This window comes from Anopheles moucheti, chromosome 2 (genome assembly GCF_943734755.1).
Source record: "Anopheles moucheti chromosome 2, idAnoMoucSN_F20_07, whole genome shotgun sequence".
NCBI classification, from domain to species: Eukaryota; Metazoa; Arthropoda; class Insecta; order Diptera; family Culicidae; genus Anopheles; species Anopheles moucheti.
In genome coordinates, this window is record NC_069140.1 from 58,388,886 (window position 1) to 58,410,062 (window position 21,177).

The window sequence follows — 21,177 nt, forward strand, 5'->3', positions numbered from 1 at the left end:
ACAAGCTATTTAATTAGAAAAAAAGGTGCCTTGGAAAATAATTGATTGGCGAAAAATGAATCAAAATGACGAGGATCATGTTTTACTTATTGCACTTTGCGCTACTTACGATTACACTAGTTAGCGCGTAGCTTTTAGTGAAATTTGGATAATGTCAATCATGAAAATAGTTCCACGCAATACCAAATCAAACGTAATTATTCCGTCAATGTGAATGGCCATTACTACAATTATGCAATCATACACATACCATGCAGACCTGGCATTATAAACCGTAAACATTATGAAAGCGCCGTCCAGTGTATCAAAATACGCTTATAAAGGTCAAGTTCAGCTGCTCTTTAATGCGTTTAACAGACACTGGGCCAGAATGCACTAGAAAAGTGAAGACACTTTCGCTGTCCCGATCGGTCTTACCCGGTACCGGCACGCGCATCATCGACAGCCACTACCTGCCTCGGTCATGCTAATACTTAACATCCCGATCACATTCGAAACTGTTCGGCAAACTACCAACCAACCATTTCAGACCGAACGTCACGTCGTACAAATTTGTCGCACCCGAAACTGAACACAATCAGCGCGCTCACTTTCGGGGCTCACTCGGGGCACTCGGCAGGTAATCCATCGCACGCACACGACGCAATCGAACCTGGCCGAATAAGTGAGTAATTTATTTCAATTTCACTCCACCACCATTTCGCGCGCGGCTTCATTTGAATCCTGACGCATGGATTGGGCTGGCGCGGTGGGGGTGAAAAGTGGGATGATCTCTCATGTCTCCCCATCGCCCCCTCCTCCAACTGTCACTAAATACAAGCATCCTATTTGCATCGCAATGGATCGCCATTGCTTTTAACCCCCTTGGTGCACGTATTCAAAGCACAAAAATCGCACCAGCCATTTATTTTCGATATAAAAGCAATTTGCTTCGAACGAATTTCAGTCATTGTCGGTGCAGGATTTTGTCGGACCGGAGTGACGGATATATCTGGACCGCGTTTTGTTAGTGTCTGGGCTGCGCGTTCGGACCTGTGCGTGTGCGACTAAAACCCCCAAACCAAACCCCCGATCGGGTCAGTGCGGACACGTTCGAACACATTGTGACAATTCGGTTAAAAGTTTGTCCCAGCGATAGAAAGAAAAAAAAGCACGTCAAATTTGTAAAACGATGAAATCCTTCCTGGTGAGTTTTTGTTGATGTTTGCTTCCGGAACGTTATTTATTCCTGCCCTCGTTCCCTTACGGTGTGAAGAGGATTTGATTTCCGAGTGCCATATAATACACAACCGGTTGGCGTACTCTGAATGCGTACAGAGCGCCAGTTTCGTTCCTTTCATGACTTAATTTGTGCCCGCTGTCTCGAGCATCACCGACGCCACACGGAGCTTTGGGCAGAGAAGCGTGAAGCAGTGTGTTTTTTCCTCGTTATGTGTAGGATCACGTTTCAGCAAAACACACCAATAGCAGTTCCCACGAATCGGCACACTGAAATGGCTCACAGAAATAAAAGAACAGAAGAGCATTAACAAACACAGAAACCGTGGAACCAAACCACGCCATTAATAAATTAGAGTAACCAAAAGTGAAAAATTGACAGCGGGTACGGGGGCTAACAATATTCCAAAACCCACAAATGAAAAACAAAACAGTGAAATATTGACGAAACAAGTTCCGGAACACGCCGGAATGCTTGCAGCAGTGCAGTTCCGTGGCATCCGTGTATATTCGTCATTTTATTGTTTTTTGTTTGTGTAGTTATGGCCGCTACGTTTGTGTGATTGTTTGTGTGTGTGGTTTCAATGAGTTTTCACAGCAACGGTTTAATCTCTTTTTAACGCTTATTTAGCTTCAGTTTTCAGTTTTCGAAATAAGTAAGCCTTAAATAATGCAAGCAAACTCATTTTGGGTACAATAAACGGTATCGTCGGTTATTAAAAAACAGCCCTCCTTAAACATAAAACCTCAATACAAGTGTTAAATCTACTACGATTCGATAAACTCTCGCCAAAACAAAAGTTCTTCTATGTCGGGAATGCAAACGCGCGCGATGAAACTCGCTAAAGCGACTAATCATATTCACTCACTGCCGGAACATGGACTGCCCTGCGTTTTTTTATAGACCATGAAGTTTTACGACCGAAAAGGATTATTTTTTGCTGAAAATAAAATTAATAGAGATTTTATATTGCACCGTATCGAGTGTGCCCGACAACACAACGGGATCTAGATGCGAAACAAAAAAAAAAGCGGTATGCCCTCAATCAAGCGGAAACGCATTTGATGACGGTAATATCAATTAAATTAATGGTTGTAAAACTAGCGTGAAACCGATCGGTTCGAGCATATTTTCGGAAAGTAAAATGCAATTTTTACTGCCCGGCAACATGTATTTTGCCAGCATCATTACGGTATTGCAACTTTCAGGCGCCATCTCGCTTGAGATGCGTTAAAAACGATGAAAAATTCTGTCCGCTTTTATGCAACTTTGCCATGCCAAGCGTCTTTGTGTGTTTTTGGGGAAAAAATAGTGCAAGTGCACTTTAAATGAATATCGAATAATTATTTTAAAAAAGCCTTATGTGAGCTGCTCTATACCCAAGAGAATCGAACTTATAGATATATTAAACTACCGCAATTAATGTACTTTTCTCTCCCGCAAAGAAATAACATAGCAAGATTCGATCGCACGCGTATGGGCCGCTAAACGAGTACACAAACAAACAAGCAAACAGGAACACGAAATAATAAAATCGAAACCAAAGCTAGAAAAACAATCCAACAAACGGATAGCACGGAATCAATTTCTAATTCTGTTTGCTCCGTTCGCAAACCCTCCGACGACACAGCGACGCAAATCGTCAGCAAACGCTAACGGTGTTTGGTCATTTAGAGCGAGGCTCTCGACTCGATCCCCCCATCGGATCCCCCCCCCCCCCCCCGCATCCATCTTCTTCCTACTTTTATTTGCTTCCAAAAACCTTGCCCCAAAACCACGCAACGGTCGGGAATCTCGTGTTTATCGAAAAACATCATCACGGCAACATGATACTTCAGGCTCCCGTACCGATATGCGAATATGTGCGGATAAAAAGGATATCAGCATGATGCGTTTTGATGAGAAACCGCCCGTCCGCCCGTCGATCGAGAACGAAAATAGCGGGAACACACACACACACAGACCCAATCAGGCAGGGTATTTGTCAGACGCTGGACGACACACTGTGATCCAAACGGACCGAAATGGAAATCGCTTCGGAAAAGCGCACCCGGCCAATACGGTTTCGAGTGGGGGTGGGGTGGGTAATCGTTTAAATCGGATCATTTTCATATAGATGAGTAACGGGGCTGTCGCCGCTGACGTCATCGTCATTTGCGGTTGCATGCATCGTAGCCAGGGATCGGTACGGACTGCCTGCGGGCACGGTGATTGATGTACCAACCATCTCCGGTTGATCTCTGGGTCGATGGGCTACCAGCCCTACAGCACGCCACGTTTCCACGAACGTGCAGCAGTGCCCGACCGCTAGCGTCAATGCCTTTTGTATGTAAATATTATTGCCATGATGTGTGAACAAAATGCACATACTCCGGGCGGCTCGAAAAACAGCACACTGCAGAGTCTAGTCGCTGTTTGGCTGCACATTTTTTGGCGACCAAATTTAGTCGTCGTCGCTCGGACCCCAAAACTGGTACACTATCAAACTCCACTGATACACGCTGCATGCAAACGGGGTCATTATAGGAGAGCATTGCACCGAGAAGACAGTTTTCCCGGTTGCTTGTCTCATTTTGTCCATTACTTATCGATTCAAAAGACATTTCGGTGCCACCAACGAAAGCGGACCATCTTCAACTGTCAAGCAGCAGCACCATATCCATTTGGCGGAGCGTTTTAATGCATGGCGGCTGTGGCGGTGAGATGGCACAAAGCGTAACACCCCACACCCTGTCGCAAGGGGCTGCAAGATGAATAAATCATGCAATCGGAAATCCATTTGTGGTTTCGCCAAACCATATGTTTTATATGGATCTTCACAATGCGACTCGACTGCTTCAGTACTAGAGGGGGAGAGAGAGAAATAGAGAGAGTTTTTAAAACAATAAAAGAAGCATAACAAAACCACTGATAAAAGAAGTAAGCAATAGGAGATAAAGATCAATGTCTTATTTTCAAACAATATTAAACATTTGGATCCCAAAATTTCTATAAATAGTAGTTCTATAGATCCACCAAATCATATACAAAAGCCTTTGTAACTTGCTCGGTTGTTAATTACATTTGAAAAGTGTTTTGTTAATTGGATGCTCTTTGATAAAAGTGATAATCGTCATACGGCTCAATTACAACACGTCTGCGAACGATGCACTTCTTCTATTGCACATCATTAGTAATGCAAAGGAAAAGCACTTTCTCCCCGAGACTCATGCAAAAACCTCGAAGCGATCGAATCCACGCTTATCAACCGCCGAGCGCGCTTCCGCTTGACTCATCAACTTTTGATTGCAACCGCAATCAGGACACGAAGGAAACGATGGAACGAACACTATGTAACATAAATGCCATGAAGAAAAAAAAAATGCTATTGAGGAAAAAGTTCACTTTCTTCCCCCCCCCCCCCCCCCCCCCCCCCCCCCCCCCCGTTGTAGCAAAAAAATCGTCGGTGCGCGTTAGTTTGTTTTTTTTTTTGCTTAGCACGAAGGGTTTAGGTACTGCACACACACAGACCACAAAAAAAAATCTCTATCATCATTTGACTTTGGTGACATTTTGCATTTCTTTTTTTGGTCGATATGTAGCACGCAACAAAAAAATGGTCATCTAAGCACATTTTGATATCGATATGCGTTCCCGCCAACTCGGGTCACAGAAAACTTGAAGCGCTTTTTTCAATCATCATTAAATGTAGCTCAGCAAAACTTGATTAAAACACGATCGACCCGATAGGAAGGGTCGTCGTCTCGTGTCATCTTGTTTTACTATAACGATTTCCAGCGATCCCATCGACGAAACGTTGTTTTTTGAGAAAGTAGCAGCGAGTAAGATCCTAAGTCAACAAAACACGTTCCCCACGGAGCTTCGCGCGAGATTTCGGGCGCTCAGTAATAGCGGACATTTCCGGTACGGCGGCGGCCACCCACCCACTAAAGATGGACTATAAAAATCGGAAAAAGCACAACGAAGCAAACGACACATTCCTCGTAACAGTTTCATACGAGCTCACGTAACCACAGCACACCTAGCATGGGGGGACAGTGGATGGGGGGTCACCAACAGCGTAAGGCACGCGGCAGGATACGAATGCCCAAATGTTTGTCACCGACAGTGGCGGAAGGACAATTATAAGCGCACGGCTCGGTAACCAATTCAACCGAGCGTGTCCGAACGACGGGCGGTGTTTGGTCGAGCCTGAGATGTCATTAAAATTTCACGCCTTCACACATTTTCACCACCCAGCAGAGGTTGCCATCCCTGCTTGCCAGCATTTTTCCAGCAATTTCCACCAAATAAAAAAAAACCTGAACCAAAAGGAGAATGGGAATGTGGGCAGAGCAGAAAAAAAATGGTCCAGCATCCAGCTCGGATGCAATAGACCGGACGAAAGTGACATGATTGTGGTCAGTTCGTTCCACACCGCTTGAATGCTCGGGAACCGAGAGAAGATTGTATAAATAAAACGGTTGAGCGCTTGGCGATTATTTAGCTGCTGGCGTGTTGGTGCTGAGCCGGTACACCGTATCGGGGGGGATGGGGGTGTACGCGAATCAAGAAGAATCAATAGCACAAATTAAACCAAGCGGTTGATCTAGCTTATAGCGCACCAGCAATCCGACCTGGAGAGAGTGAAGCCGTACACTTTCGAGCATTGTTCACACCATCGTGAGGTGGAAAGTTCGAAACAAACCACCGTCCTCACTCGGAAAGCGGAGCTGCAATGTACGATGCCGGTTTCGACAGTGTTGGGACTGTTTACTACATATTTATTTCACCTCGACCACGCGCTTATTGCGCGCTGGGAAACTTTGCACAAGTAAAGTACTCCACACTTTTATTGTTGACGGTGCCCTCGGTGGCTTCTCAGGGCTTTTCTTACGACTTTTCCCAAGCACGCTGGCTGAGACTTGGTACTAGGGGGGAGGGGTGGTATTAATTTTGTCTTCTCGCTCGTTCTGCTGCTTACTCGCCGCTAGCCGAGATCCTGATCCCAGCGTTACACTGTGCCTCAGCGATCAGCCAAGCAACGGGAAAGGAAAGGATGTAGGTAAAGTTTTTTTCCACGAATTTTCTTCCTCATCTTCATTTTCATCTCTTGCCATTTGTCTTGCCGGTAGCTGGCTTGCACGAGCCTCCGTCCGTCTCCGTGCCAGTCGTCAGCCCGAGTTCCTCCCTTTTCGCCCACCAGCAGACAATGAAAGACACCCATTTCGCGGTGATATGGCACGGGTAATAAATTTCATTTTGGAAAACCATTTTTCCCACCATTCAAGTTTACCGCGCACTTCTCGCCAAAACCGTTCCCTTGTGTTCGCTCTCTGTTACGTTCCTCTGATTCTTGTCACTGAAGATGTGACACGTGCACGGAGCATCCGGGGTGAAGGGTAGCGTAGTGGTGGACAAGCCAATCAATTGGACCTGCCGGAGAGTTTGGCGGATTAACGCGCCCCGCTACGGAAAACACCGAAGAACGCAGACTCCACTAGGACCTCCCCTCCCCCCGGGTGCCTCCTATCAATCGTGCCGGAAAGAAACCCATTTTTCTTAGACACCGACATTTAAATAAATATCGACATACAACAGGGCGAACGATTTACCCGGTAGGACTCGAGAAGACGCAATGGTTGGAAAAACGATCACGAAAAAATTTGCACCGAGGGCGGATGCAAACTTCCGGTGATTTTTCTTCTTCCCGTCCACCACCTGGAGCAAGGGGAACCATTGCTTCTGCTCTTTCCCCGGACACTTTGCATTATCTAGCTTTCTAGTCTTTTTTTTTCAAATAAACCCACAACGAAGAGCGGCGGCCGGTTTTCCAGAAAGCTTTTTGAGCGCACCGGAGCGAAATTTCCTGTGGACCTTCCATTTCCAGCTTCCTCCCAAGGGGCCCATCATTTCAATTGAAGGGATTGATCTTCTCCGAACTGTTTCCAGATTGTTCCATGAGCTTTATTTCCATCTCCCGCCCCGCATTCTCACGCCGAAGGGGGCTATAGCTGCTCGATCCCAAAAGTCACTCGATTGAAAGTGACAATTTTGTTACATTCACTGATTAGTCGAAGCACGAAGGGACGTTAGCAAACAGCACCGGATTGAACATTCAAATCCAAAAACACGGGGATTAGAAAAACCTAGTACCTGGAACATTGTGTGGATCGATAAATGTGTTTCATACTTCACCGTTTCGTTTCGATCGGTTTCATTCGACCGCATCAACCGTTCTCAATGCTTTTAGTCGGGTTTCCAAGAACTGAGGGTAAGCATTATTTACCTCCCACCTTTGTCATTAATGCTTTTTCTTTCGCATATTGATGTTTCAATTTTAATTATGCCTTACCCACTTTTTTACACTGATAAGTTCATAATCATTGCTATTATTCAACCAACTGAATTTTCTATTCCACTTGTTTGGTTTAATGTATACACTAAAACGCAACAGTTGTATAGCAGAAAGCAAATATTGAATCTATTCTTGCTATATTTTCTATTTCCTCAGTGAAACTTCAACCTACTGAAGCGAAAAATTGTATCTTTAGAAATGAAAACAACTGTTGAATGTAATCTGTCTGAAAACAGCAATACACATTGAACAATTATCATAAAAGCTAATATACTTATGGGCTTGCTAAAATATGTATCACCAATTTGCGTTATCAACAAACTTATTCATGTTTCATGGTTAGTTAACGCATCGGAGTGCAATTTTAAATCCACAACATGTGAAGTGAAACGCCACGCAATGTTCTTTGCCTGCCTAACGCCGCACGAATAAATTAATCCGACACCGTTGGCGGAGGAACCATAACGGAAGGTAGCGTAATACCTAGGATCCCTCAATGCCACGCTTGTTGCAACAGAAATAAAAGTACCGTGAGCCGCGTGTACCGCGCATTTCAAAACAGGCACAAACAGCAGCGGTTGGACAGAGTTGCAATAATGCGAAACGATTTTACAATGCGTTTTTGTCACACGGAAAACCCCAACCCTGCGTTGCGTTGCGGTCAATACCCAAGTGAGCGGGAAGTGCAAACAAACCAAACATGGTCCATCCGGTGGTCCGGTGGTCCGACGGCGAAATGCATTTGACGCAACGTGTTACGCCTTCACCCGGGACGCTGTGCATTAATTGGGTGCGCTTATCGATGCCACACAGTGTCGGCTACGAAGCGATGGCGTTCGATGATAGGACCAGTGTGACTTTACCGTCCCGTAACAGTCTACAGTGCTTTCCATGCGAATGTTGCCGTGGCTGACAATAAGCCGTCACACGATGCGCTGATAGTAGACGCGGAAGCTTTCTGTGCGGTTTCGGTACCACGGACCCGTACCGTACCCGTGTGCAATTCGCTAAAATCAAAACCCAGTCGCCCATAGTCGACAACAAACAACATAGCCAAAAATTTCGATGACATTATTCACGAACGAAATTTTTCGACTTCCCCGTAATACCATTTTCCGAACCAGGTTTGGCACGATGGCACGAACCGAGCGCAAACTCCGTATCCGCTTCCGCGACAGCAACACAGCGTTGGGTTAGGGGTTTTGTTTCATGTAGAACCTTCCCGCTCGAAACCGAAACTGACAGGTGTTTTAATGTACGGGAAACTGTATAAAATTCATTGGCATCACGTGCTTCCTTGGTCAAACGTTGTGGATAAACGAAAGCAAAGCGTTTGGGGGTGTGGATGATACTGGTTTAGCAGGGGAGCGATAGAAACTCCAATTTAGGTTGATGCACACATTTATCTACCTTAGACCGGATCTGTAGGATTTCGTTTCCGATAAAAGCTTCCTTTGACGCATGTGCGTTCAAATATTGGTTTATTTTATCACATCATGTGTGACAACCAGCGACATGCATTTCTTCCGATGGATTAAACTGTAGCGCAATCAACACGTTTCAGTGTACGAGGTACGCTGATAAATTAGCTATGAAACTACATTTAAGTATCCATTAAAAAATAGAACCGTAGCTGACATTTGATATTACAGTAATAATGGAAAACAGACACGATTTATGATGAATTAATAACAATTGTACCATTGTACGGCCGTTTTTGTATCATTTGTTGATTAATCGTGCCTCTTTTATTCGAACCTCTTGTTTTAGATCCTGTTTGCCTGCATCGTGTGCACGCTAGCACGCCCAGAACCGGAACCGCCCCGTGCACGCATTGTTGTGCCGGCGAAACAACAGCAACTTCCCCAGTATGAATATGGCGCACCGAAACCAGAATATGGGCCACCAGCAGAAGAGTATGGTCCACCACCGCCTGCCGTGTATGGTCCACCGGCCCGTGAGTATGGCCCACCGCCCAAACTGATCACCAAGAACGTTTATGTGCACGTTCCACCGGAGGAACCAACCGAAATCATAAGAAGTCCCGTCCTGGAGGCACCCATTGCCAAGAAACATTACAAAATCATCTTCATCAAGGCGCCCGCACCGCCAGCGCCGATCAAGCAGGTGATTCCACCGCAGCCACAGGACGAACACAAGACGCTCGTGTACGTGCTGGTCAAGAAGCCGGAAGATCCCGTTCCGGTGGAAATTCCGGTGCAAGAAACGACCGAACCCAACAAACCCGAGGTGTACTTCATCAAGTACAAGGAGGGCGAAAAGGAACCCCACAAGCAGTACGGTCCACCATCACCATCCTACGGTCCCCCGTCAGGTCCGGCACGGTATCAGCAGTTCTAGAACCTAGCTATACCGCCGTTACGGCTACCGAGTGCTCAGGGATTCGCAACGCACGGTGGACTAGAACTCCCATGTTGTTATCATTGTTATAGCATGTATGTGTTAAGTTTTTAGATGTTTGCATACGGTGTTGTTGTTTCATCCGATTGAAAAGACATTTCATAGGGCCATCATCATGTCATCATCATTAGAAATCGAAGGACTTCCATCGTCCTATCCAGCGAAGACCGAATGGATGAATACCTTCATTTTTATCTAGCTCACAAGAAAGCACACAGTGAGAATGAAGAAACGATTCGATTGAAATAAATTCCAATCTCATCTTAAATAAACGTTTTTTCAATACGAGATGACACTACCCTTCGGAATCGTCTTTTTTTATCGTATACACTTTTTTATCAATGCATACTCCTGCACCAATGCACTCTTCTGCTATCCGTTCAGACATCATCCGTTGTGGTGCGTTATGATGAATTTCTGTAGAGTGTTCAAAAGTGGTAATGTATATGAACGTTCAAATATATTCTCTTTTTTTCAAATGATACAAACTCAAACTTCTCGACATCAGACCGCTGTCCTATTTATATGCTGGTCTTAGTGCTCAGCAACGCACTACTCTGAACACTATCCGGCTCTAGATGTATACCGTTAATAGAAAAACAAGCAAAATAATGGAGAAACTGTGAAGGAGCTTCTCCGTAAATATTGATCTTCTATCTATTTGAATGTTCATTCGGTGGGCTTTGTCATATGTTAAAATTTCAGCACACCTGTATAAATGGAACCACGTACCCATTCACACCGCTTGTCCATTTGTGCATTGCAAGTGTAGGTTGGCAACACACACGTGTTGGTACAATAGAAATTTAACAGGCGGCATGAGCGACGAAGTAGATATGCAAACAGATTCAATAGATAATACGAAAATGCCAGTCGGGAAGAGTTTTGTTGGTGTAAGGGCAGAAATAAGCAAGCATTAGACCGTATATCAGAGGAAATAGAATTAGGAGGAACGATTTGTTGAGTGCAAATAGAGCTTAATAGGATTTTCTGCTTCAAGTTCTTTTGCCCCTTGTTCTGATCCCACCTGTAGGGTAGTAAATGATTTTGGGACGATCTTGTGTTGGCAATCCCATCTAACCAACTACAAATACCGTGTATGTAAAAGACTGCACACGCGTGCTGAATAGTAATGGAAAGTGTGCGATGTAAATTGACGAAGGTTATGTTTACTTTTTGCCTCTTCGATCCCTACAATCATTTTAAGGAACGTGTTCCGGAACTGGATAGATTGTGCGATTTTTTAAAAGTGTGTGTGTGGGTTATACAAACATCATTCTGAGTTCAAATAATATAACATTCTAAGCTACTATCGTTTAACACAAAACAGACACATGCACACCAACCGTACAAGTACATTGGTTGAATGTCTAAATTATTTCACTTTCACTTTCATTTTTCCCACAACATTCAGATATTGTTCTGGCTGGGTGTAAATCACTACATAACAAAACATACGCTTTTACTCTGCAGGACTGACTATTGCGTACCTTCAGTTAGTTTTCATCGACCAATTTTAAAATTTATCAACTTGTGGTTTATGATTTATGAACGCCTTCCGTCGTTTGTTATGCATCATGGTTTTCTACTACATTAAGTGGAAGATTAACAATTTTCTGTATTTCTACTTTAAGTTACTTATTTTTCATTTATATTTTCCATTTGGAGGAACCGAAATTATTATTTTTAAAATTCACTACCATTTTTAATTTTAATTCAACTTCACTGAGAAGGGACAGAGGAAGGGACATAAACGCCAGCAAAGCAGTGCCAAACTATACAGGCAGGACCTAGGAACTATAATCCAGTGGTATAACAGCCGCAAGATGTGACTTTTTGTCGATGTGAGTTCCGCATCTGAGAATTGTGCTCAGCGTATATTAGAACCCGTACATTTTAACTTTTGGCCCGGTTATGTATTTGGTAGCGGCGCCTTTTGTTCATACGGCAGGACCGGGACAAAATCCCATCCGCACCAATCTCCCGTATGCAGGACTGGCTATCCGGTTACGGGTAAATTAAGTAAAAGGAATTCAGAATGGCAGGCCTAGACAGCTTGAGGTTGTTGTGCCGGTAGAGAGAAGGAGTTATTAACTTTTGATAACTGACAACTGTTCGAGGATGATGAGTTTAAGTAGGAAATAAATAAGAAAAAAAAATATAATAAGACTACATTGAATTGACACACGCGCCCGTTCAATGGGCTTTGTCTTGAGATTAACATTCAAGTGTAGTGAGTGAGAAAGAAACCTGTTTGCAGGCGGAAACCTTACCACTAAGTCAAATATTTGATCAACCACCTACTCGTTTTAATTAGGAATATTTTAATATCAAACCTAATTATCATCATCATCAACATATTAGTGGTTCATTCACTATAGGTTTCCTTTAGCATAAAGAATAATTTTTCGAGAATGAATGAATGAACAACCTCTACCTAGACACATTCTATTGTGTTGCGTTACGGTCTTGTTGAAAATATTCGTCACAAGTACGTACTATACTGCGTGACATACTTTTTGAACACATATAAAATACAATTATATAGTTTATTACCAAACTGTTTGCCCAAAAATGTCAGGCATTACGTTGTTTTATAATTAATAAGCTCCAAATTCGTTTCATTGTGTCAAATATTAAGCTAAGCGAATATTGCTGACCTCACGGAGGATTCGTGGTTTTGAATTTGGGACCGATCATTAAAATGTTGCATAAACCTTACTGTTGCATTGCTTAGCATGTTGACGTTATTTCAATTTCACTGAAGCAAAACCTTTGTAGAATTGTGTGTTTTTTTTTATACAATCGCATTAAGATAGCCTCAACAGCGACGCAAAATCAATCAACTGAAAAGATATTAGGCTAGGTTATTATTAGACCTTTCATGAATAAACGTTACGCCTTCGTTCGGCGTTAAATGAACCGAATTCTCCCAAATGAAAGCATCCTAAATACCCGTACATGTAGTTGAATCTTACTGTACTTACCGTCATGCTGTTCAGTAAAAACGTTATCGTGGCTCCGGGCTTCGATGGTGGGGTAGAACAGTTAGCCCGTAATATATCACCGGGGTCGTATTTGGTGTGTTCCGTCCACAAGGTTGGCGGTGAGTGAGGTAATTCTGGAAGGAGAAGCAACGTGGTGCCAAACAAAAAAGGAAACGTCAAAACCTAGCCAAAGAACACTTTACTACAGTGCTTTAGAATAGTGATGTATGAGCGCTGTAACCCGTAGCAACGGGAGTTTATTTTCGGTACATAACAAACTGGTGGGTCGCTTGAAGTAGGCAATGGCGCAAGTGCGTGGAACAAAATACAAAAGGACGATTGTCGTCAGTCGATGGTAGAGGTTTTTGGTGGTTCAGAACTGTTTGCTGGTGTACGTCCCAAATGGTGCTACTTCAAGAAATCTACTGCCCGGAACAGATTGTAATACCGGAAAATTTCCATATTACGCTCAAGCAATATGCTAAAGGTTTGCTAACTAGTGTGGATTTCATCGCACACAAAGAAACCGTCATTATACGTGTTTTTGTCTGCTTGTATTCCTCTAGCGGTCATCCGAACGCAGCCATTTGATTTATTACGATGGTCAGCTGCATATTTCCGATGTTTGGCGCTCAGTGTTCAACCTCCGGTAAAATCGCGTTACGAACCCCCCGAGCGACATGGGAAGCTTACCAACGGAATTGTTCGAGTATTGATTGATCAGGTAAATATCGACTTTAAATAGCCTATCTTCGTCGTACGATATCCCTCACATGTGCTGGACATTCTTACCCGAATGTTTAATGTAGACTGAAGAATAATGCTTCGGTTTATGAGTTATGCGCTATTTCCCAAGGGTAGCTTTGGCTACAGTTTCGTTAAGTAGGTCTCAAGACAAGCTTCCAAATTTGTCTCGCTGGTTAACGATATTTGCAATTCATCGAGTAATTTATCACCCACATCGCCGTATCACCAATATTAACATCTTGTCGCAAAATGGCTCCTAATCGAAGAAACGTTTCCCTAACAACGCCGCTTAAATTAATCGTGCTCTTTACTGTACACCCTTCCGGCCACATGCTTGTTTAGTGCCCCTACTGCTCTTTTCAGAGTGCTCTACCTTGGCGCCGTAATGCACATTACGTTAGTAGCGTATATAGAGCGTCATACTGAGCAATAAATTAAATGCATGATTAAGTTTTTATACACTCACCCCTAGTACATCTACAAGAATCTTTTTTGCATTCTGCTCGCTCGCTCTAGTTGTATGCGTCCAAGCATTTGAGACAGCACTTTTGTGGCACTTGTGTTTTTAAACCGCAAAAACTGGTACTACTACAAATTCATTACATTTATGCTACAACGATTTACATTGCACACTCGGTACTGTGCTCAAGGACGTAGAGTATTGTGCAAACAAAATGCAAAAGCGCTTACTTTCCATTCGCAAACCATTCCGAACTCCTCGGCTGTTTGTAGTTCCTATCATCTTAGACTAGATTCTCACATTATTCTCTTTTTTTTCATTCTCTTCCATGCTCTACATTGCGGGTTCTGTTTGCTGTGCTTCCCTTTGGCTCGTTCTGAAATACTATGGACTAATGTTTACCGTCCCCCGATCCCGTGCCATGGAGAACTTCTGGCAGCTTGGTAAAGGTTATTACGTGCACAAGAGGATCCTTTTGGAGAAGTGGGAAGGTTTATGTCTTCCGGAAGTAAGAAACGTTGTTTTATTGGTCATTTTGTAAGCTTCAGAAACAACAATGAATCACACACACACACACACAAACAGTCACTAATACACGTGCTTTGTGTATTCATTGTTTATCAACATGGTTCCTATATTAGCATGTAGAACACCCATTTGGTAGTGTTGCGTAGAATATTTTCACTAACTGTTCTTTTTTTGCGGCTAACACAATCTATGCTCCACCGGGACTCAACTTTCTCCCACCCGTGGGTATCATTCGACCTTATCCAACAACACAACGAGCAAGGAAGACTTATTAAATGTTCTGTCACTGCTTCGGATGTTGAGTTGGTCCCAACTACACTGGCTGAAGATAGTCGCCGTTTTCATTGGTCAACTGTGTAAAGTAAGTAGCGGTCGGTGGCAATGACGGTGGCGATACGGCCATGACGGTCCCTTAATGGTACCGAAGACACTCAATTATCTACGCTCAACCATGAGCAAGAGTGTCGCCATTTCATACGGGTTGCCGCCACCGTCTGTCGTACTATAGATTCGCATCCTTCTCGCAAACTAATTCCCAGGACTTTGAGAGAACCGCAGAAATGATCTGTGAAATGTTAACCGAGGATCCGGAGGGAGGCGCTGCGTCGATACCATACTGGATGTTCCGAGAGTGCTTTCTTGCTGTGGCCGATTTGGATTGCGGCTCCACACAAAAGTTTGTGAACGGAAGGAAAGTTCTGTAAGTTATGTTGCCACTGCAGTGACAAGAGCCATAGTTTTGTGGAACGCTTATGGCCATGCTCGACTCGGTTCGAACTAATATAAAAAAAATCTCCCATCCGCTCAACCGTCCATACATGAACGTGTACGCGCAAAGTGATGAGGATACCGGTGCTCTGGAGGAGGAACAGATGCCGCCCACCCTACCGAAAGTTCTGTCAACAATTTCATTTAAAAATGCCATTATTGACAAGTACCGTTCCACGCTAGAGGTGAGTGGTTCGTAGCCGAACCTGACCTATCCTTGTTTTTGTTATCGGTTTAACTTTTTGATTGTAGCATGAACCCGAACAGCAACATTCTGCGCTATCCCACAACATCAACATTGGCGACAACGATCAACTTTCGGAACCGTCGGCCGTTCCCTCGAGGCTTGAATCTGATTTTAAGTTTTTCGGCGACGACGCCGATGCACGTGAAGTTCTTCGTCGGGCACCAGACTTTGACAGTGTGATAGTCTTGCTGAGGCGGCTTCGGGGAGATGGGGCCATTTCGATGGTCAGCGAGAGCAATCTGTCGAAGGGTGCTCTGGAACGAACTCAAGAACGCTGCAAACAAATCGAGGAACTTAAAGTTTCAATCAGCGAAGAGGAGTACAGCAAACTGAAGGAACAGGAACGCCAGGAGCTGCTGAAGGAAATGGGACCACCGTGGTTGATGTTGTATCTGTTCTCACAAGACTGCTCACGCACGAAATCGTTCAATTACGTCGAACAAAGCTCGACCTCCATCTCCGATGATTCCGTTTCGGCATACTCGATGGAGAACATTTACGAGGACACACTGGAGTTGGATCCTGGAGCTGCGTTCGGACGGGAGCGTCGTAAGTCGAGCTTCTCACTGCCGGTAACACTTCGGGCAAGGATGAGCGTTAGTTCACATTCGGCTGCCTTCATTACGAATGAAATCCTCTCGAAGGTTGTCTGCTCCATCGACCAGGCCATCATTGACGGCGAGTGTGAGCTATCAGTCGGCTCAATAGCAAATTTCCTGGAACAAAAATCTAATACTAGCGAGGAATTTATTTCACCAGCCGATCACGAGAAACTTCAGTCGTTTCTGAAGGAAGCGGAAAGCCGTGAATTGGTGGTAAAAGACATTAATGAGCTGTATAACTTTTTTGTAAGCGAAAGCTTCCAGCACGCCTTGCAGAGCAATCTGAACGAACCGCACCAGAAGGAGATATTTAGCATCTTCGGAGAAAGCGGTATCGAAGTGGATGCGAATCTGCTAGAGGCTAAAATATCGGACAACATGATTTTGGGCCTGGTAGCTCCACCACCAGTCCGGGAACCTTCAGAAGATGAAAACGATCAAGCTGAGACTGTGGAACCACGTGCATTGTTACCGACACCCTCAATGGATACTCTCGTGCCAACTGCCTACGAAGGTACGACACAAACCGATCCTATCGAAATAGCATGTGTGCAGCGTAAAATACCGCTTGTTCCAACGGATGATCAACGTATCACGTACAAATGCAAAATATCCCCCATACCAGGCATCGGTAGTCCGATGAATGAGAGTGTACGTGATGCGTTCCTAGCATATCTAGTACAACGGTCCGTAGAGCAACAAGGATTAATCTATCCACGCAATTTTCGTGAGACTCGTTGTCCTCGAATTGATTAAATGTACCGATCGGATCGACTGATTGGGATGAAAGGAAATGATACTGTATTGCACCACATTTGTCTACATACAGCGAAGATCATTTATCATAGAACCGCAGCCATCAAGCGATGATTCTATATCATAAGATACCGTTGTTCCAGCAGCGATATATGCGAATTTACTCTGCATTAAAACCTTCACAGGCCTTACTCCAAATCTCACATACGAAATCACCACAGAATCCACTGAGAATGTCTTTAGCTCTCACTAACAAATCATTTATGCAGCACAATACATAGCACATTTATCACATCATTTTTCACGTGTAGATGACGTTTTCCATTTTCCACTCTACAATCCTGCCTGTACAGTGTTGTTCCACTCTTCGTTGATCTTGGTTTATGATTTTGGAATGAGAATTACTTAACGCATACATTTACTCGCCATCAACTCACATACATTCAGAACCATCAACCTGGCCATTTGATTTGCTGTCGCATTTTTTAGTTATTTCAATCGTAATTCTCCATGAAGGAACACATTTCGCTGGCAGGTTCGTTGGACTTGAGTTCCTGTTTGTTTGTCAGCTTATCGGATTGTTTGTCAGAATGTTTGTATTGCTATAGTCGCATCCAGTTGTTCCTAGAAACAACATTTACGTTCACTTCATTCCATCGGTCGTACCAGCTTTCACAAATATTCGAATGCACAAGAAAACGAAACCAAAGACCACAAATAACGCACGCATGTTGATATGTGTCCCGATGAATTTTGCACTACCCAAAACAAAAACACAAGGACCAAACAGCATACAATGCAGGTTGTGCTGCGATGGGTTAAAAAACAAAAATCCTATAGTTAAAAGCGAACTGCAGCTACCCCACAATTGCATTGCATGAACTCTGACGAAGCAGAGAAAGAAGTTTAATGATGTTGTCGGAAAATGCATAGCATCATTTAAAATTCTCTACCACCGGACGGAAGTCAGCTGCTGTAATGCTGTCATTTCCGAAACCACCAGCGGGGCAGCCATGTACTGCAGTTTTGGACTGGCTTGGGTCAATTGTTTGTGTTTTCCTGTTCCACATTTTCAGTGCAAAATTCAACGTAATTGAATGAAAGTTTTTGTGCGCATTTTACATAATACGCTAGCACTACCAAACAAAATGCACAAAAGCACATTTGAGATATGATAGCTTTGAGACACAATGAAAAACAAATTATTATCATGCACAGCAAATCCGTGTGTGCAAAAAGCGTACAAAGGAGATGAACATATGAAAACATATTTCGCGATGCAAACAACAACGTAATAAGACTGAATGATCGAAACGATTTGAGTTTGTCGGAAATAGGAAATCGAAAAATTTTCCACAGCGAATGCACCAAAAACCGTATTGCTTAGTCAACCATAAATACAGGGATATTGAAACAGGGAAAAGAGTACTTTAATTGAAAGGTTGAAGACTTACATTCAAATTTATTCTTTTTGCGTATTGTATTTGCACCATACTAATGTAAAGCACCTCGAATTACCAGTTCAAAACAACGAAATATAGTTTTCGATCCGACTGCGCTGGTTCTGTACGATACACTCAGCAATCCAAACAATATTACGGAACTCTTGTTCTTTTAGCTTAACGTACGAATAAAATACACCAAAATGAAATTGCTGCATAAAACTGCGCACATGCAGTTTGGCTTCGTGTATGCAAAATTTTTCATCAAGCAACCGTCCATCCGGTTCGAACAGAGCGCCGTATTCGGGGTAACGCGAGGCAACCGATCGCACTTGCTCGTAGTCGGACGCACGTCCCAGCGCTATTAACCCGTCCGGAAACAAATGACCACAGCCTGGATAAAGACGAACGTAAGCCTCCTTGGGTAGGGTAGTGCCGAGCGCATTCACCGTTACACTAATTGCACGGCGATCCGCCTCAAATGCTAATATTTCGCACATTACATCGGCCGTTGTTCCTCCCAACTGTTTGCAGAGATCGTAGAATGCCTCTAAGTATGCTTTGTAAAGCGCGTTGCGCATAATTTCTATGTTCATTTCATCCATATCCTGGCCAGACATACAGTCGACGAAGAACGGAGCTAGCGGAGTATCAATCAGGATCGCGTTGTAGAGATCGGCTGGCGCTAGAGTCATATTGATTGATTCCATCTGTTCAAAAAGACCGAGAGGATTGCAATTTGCAATTAGATCCCGCATTGGCCGCTCATACATCGTTCCCGTAATAAGCAAGATGGTGTTATCGATCATATAGCTGTATGTGATAAAATCCAGGAACTCAGCTAACGGCTGAACGGCCTGGTTTCGTAGGTGCCTGAATTCAACCAGAAGTGTTTCTCGCAATCTTTCGTCGATCGTTGACACGGTGAGTGGAGAAGTTTCATTAGCAAGGAACGGGCCATAATCTGTGCTTTGCAGTTGCAGTTTCAAATCATCGAGCGTTTCACACTGCACCAAATTCAAATAATCCGACTTCTTCAAGATGCTGGATTTGAAGCCGCGACAGAGGCCTTCCAAGTATCCGTTGTCGATGTTATACAAAAATCCGGCCATGTTAAGCGCGTGTGCTTTAACGAAGGGTTAATTCAAGACTACAACGTGTAGGCATGTATTGAGTTGTAGTAATTCAAGACCTGCTTTGTTAACATCCCATTAATGGAGTCAATTCTGGAATTATTCCTTTCCGAGTAATTCAGCATTTCTGGGAAGTCTTTCTCGGCGTCGAGCCAGCAGCACCTTTCGATTTGTTATTCCGCTCGATTTCCAATCATACAATTGTTCCACAGTTTGGTACTAAAAACAGTTCAGTTTAAACTCCGAGATACGAAATTGCGGGCCGAAAACATTGGGTTTATGTATTTCACACTCTTTGCACTACAATTAACTCTCTTTTGAACCAGTATCTGAAACTCCCATACAGAACGAAACAGAAAGTAAACAAATGTGGACGTTTAACTGACAGATCGTATCCGGGGACGATTTTCTCTATTAACCTCGACTCCGGATTTTTCGTCTAAACGTCTTTAGTACAACGGCTGCGGACGGAAAAGAAACGGCAATCGTTTGAATTTATCGCGCAAATCACCATTTGCGCTGTTTATAAACAAATAATATTGCAGCATTGCAATAGACTGAGAATTTGTTGAATATAATTACGTACCTCTCTCTATTTATCGGTGATAGTTTCCGTTAATCTCATTTTAAATTGAATCTGTTACCTTAAATATCAAATTGTAATGTTAAGTTACATAGGCAAATCAGCTGCTGTAAAAAGCTGATGAATTGTTAGGTCCGTGTTCCACAAATTGGGGTTTGCTCCACAAATAATGTACGTCATCTTGCTGAGACAAGTGATCCCTTCTCACATAAACTGCACGTGCATCACTCCACATCCACTAATGCGAACTAATTATGATACTAGTGAAAGGCACTGCACAACGCTAGATGATAAATTATGCTGCTGTTGATAAATTAACGAACACGATTTAAAATACATTTGTGTCGCGTCCGTTTCCAGCACATTTCAACAACGAACAGACGACCAAACCCCACGAACTAGCTGTATAGTCTGTCGTCGCTCGAGCGGTGGGCAATGAATTGAAAATGAAAGACCGAATCCGCCCGAATCGTCGACGCTGTCAACGTATCAAATCATTTTACGATGAAGCGGTTGGTCGGTCAGCATTGGAAGGTTGCTTCCGAGGCACTGAGACTGTAAGCATCGCCCAATCCTGATGAAATCCCAGCTAGCGATGAAATATGATGGCAACCAGGCTACGTTGGTCGAGCAGTCGACAGTACGTGCTTCTTTAGTACGAATCTCATGAATGATGTGTCTTCCTGTTCCGGCTTTAGTTCTTGACGTCAACGAATTGATCGCTCGGATCTGAATCGTTCGCACTGCAGGCAACGGATGGGCTCCAGCAGCACGGCGTACGAATCCTGTACCAAACGAAGGCAATTTATTAAGTAAGGAAAATTGCACTCCTTTTCTCATTGCATAGCAGTTGCTATCGAAATCCCTTCGCGATGACTTCCACTGCACTGCAGGTACCTTCGCAAGAGACACCAGTATAAGAACACATGGAATGAAATGTTCCTCAA

The 21,177-nt window shown here is 43.7% G+C and overlaps 4 protein-coding genes across 4 annotated transcripts in view; 2 read left to right on the top strand and 2 right to left on the bottom strand.

Annotated features, from left to right (window-relative positions):
- The window catches only part of LOC128310687 (uncharacterized), a 99,435-nt gene that overhangs the window by 60,468 nt on the left and 17,790 nt on the right, over window positions 1-21,177 (bottom strand). Inside the window, exon 4 of the mRNA XM_053047390.1 lies at window positions 12,965-13,098. Within this exon, the coding sequence (XP_052903350.1) occupies window positions 12,965-13,098 (134 nt within the window). The remainder of the gene's footprint in view (window positions 1-12,964; window positions 13,099-21,177) is intronic.
- LOC128299922 (uncharacterized) lies at window positions 1,172-9,917 on the top strand. Its single transcript, XM_053036075.1, has 2 exons — window positions 1,172-1,186; window positions 9,327-9,917. Exons 1-2 carry the CDS (start codon window positions 1,172-1,174, stop codon window positions 9,915-9,917), a joined length of 606 nt encoding a protein of 201 aa, XP_052892035.1.
- Window positions 13,367-17,072, top strand: LOC128299919 (uncharacterized). Its single transcript, XM_053036071.1, has 7 exons — window positions 13,367-13,451; window positions 13,531-13,688; window positions 14,611-14,679; window positions 14,962-15,060; window positions 15,239-15,399; window positions 15,538-15,652; window positions 15,720-17,072. Exons 1-7 carry the CDS (start codon window positions 13,367-13,369, stop codon window positions 17,070-17,072), a joined length of 2,040 nt encoding a protein of 679 aa, XP_052892031.1.
- On the bottom strand, window positions 18,496-19,626 carry LOC128299921 (V-type proton ATPase subunit d-like). Its single transcript, XM_053036073.1, has one exon. It carries the CDS (start codon window positions 19,624-19,626, stop codon window positions 18,595-18,597), a length of 1,032 nt encoding a protein of 343 aa, XP_052892033.1. The 3' UTR covers window positions 18,496-18,594.

Bases quoted from the DNA above. Each gene is read 5' to 3' on its own strand.
- LOC128299921 (XM_053036073.1), bottom strand. From the start codon at position 19,626: ATGGCCGGATTTTTGTATAACATCGACAACGGATACTTGGAAGGCCTC.
- LOC128299919 (XM_053036071.1), top strand. From the start codon at position 13,367: ATGGTGCTACTTCAAGAAATCTACTGCCCGGAACAGATTGTAATACCG. The intron at 13,452-13,530 runs GTTTGCTAACTA...GTATTCCTCTAG, and splicing joins GCTCAAGCAATATGCTAAAG to CGGTCATCCGAACGCAGCCA. The intron at 15,400-15,537 runs GTAAGTTATGTT...GTACGCGCAAAG, and splicing joins GTGAACGGAAGGAAAGTTCT to TGATGAGGATACCGGTGCTC.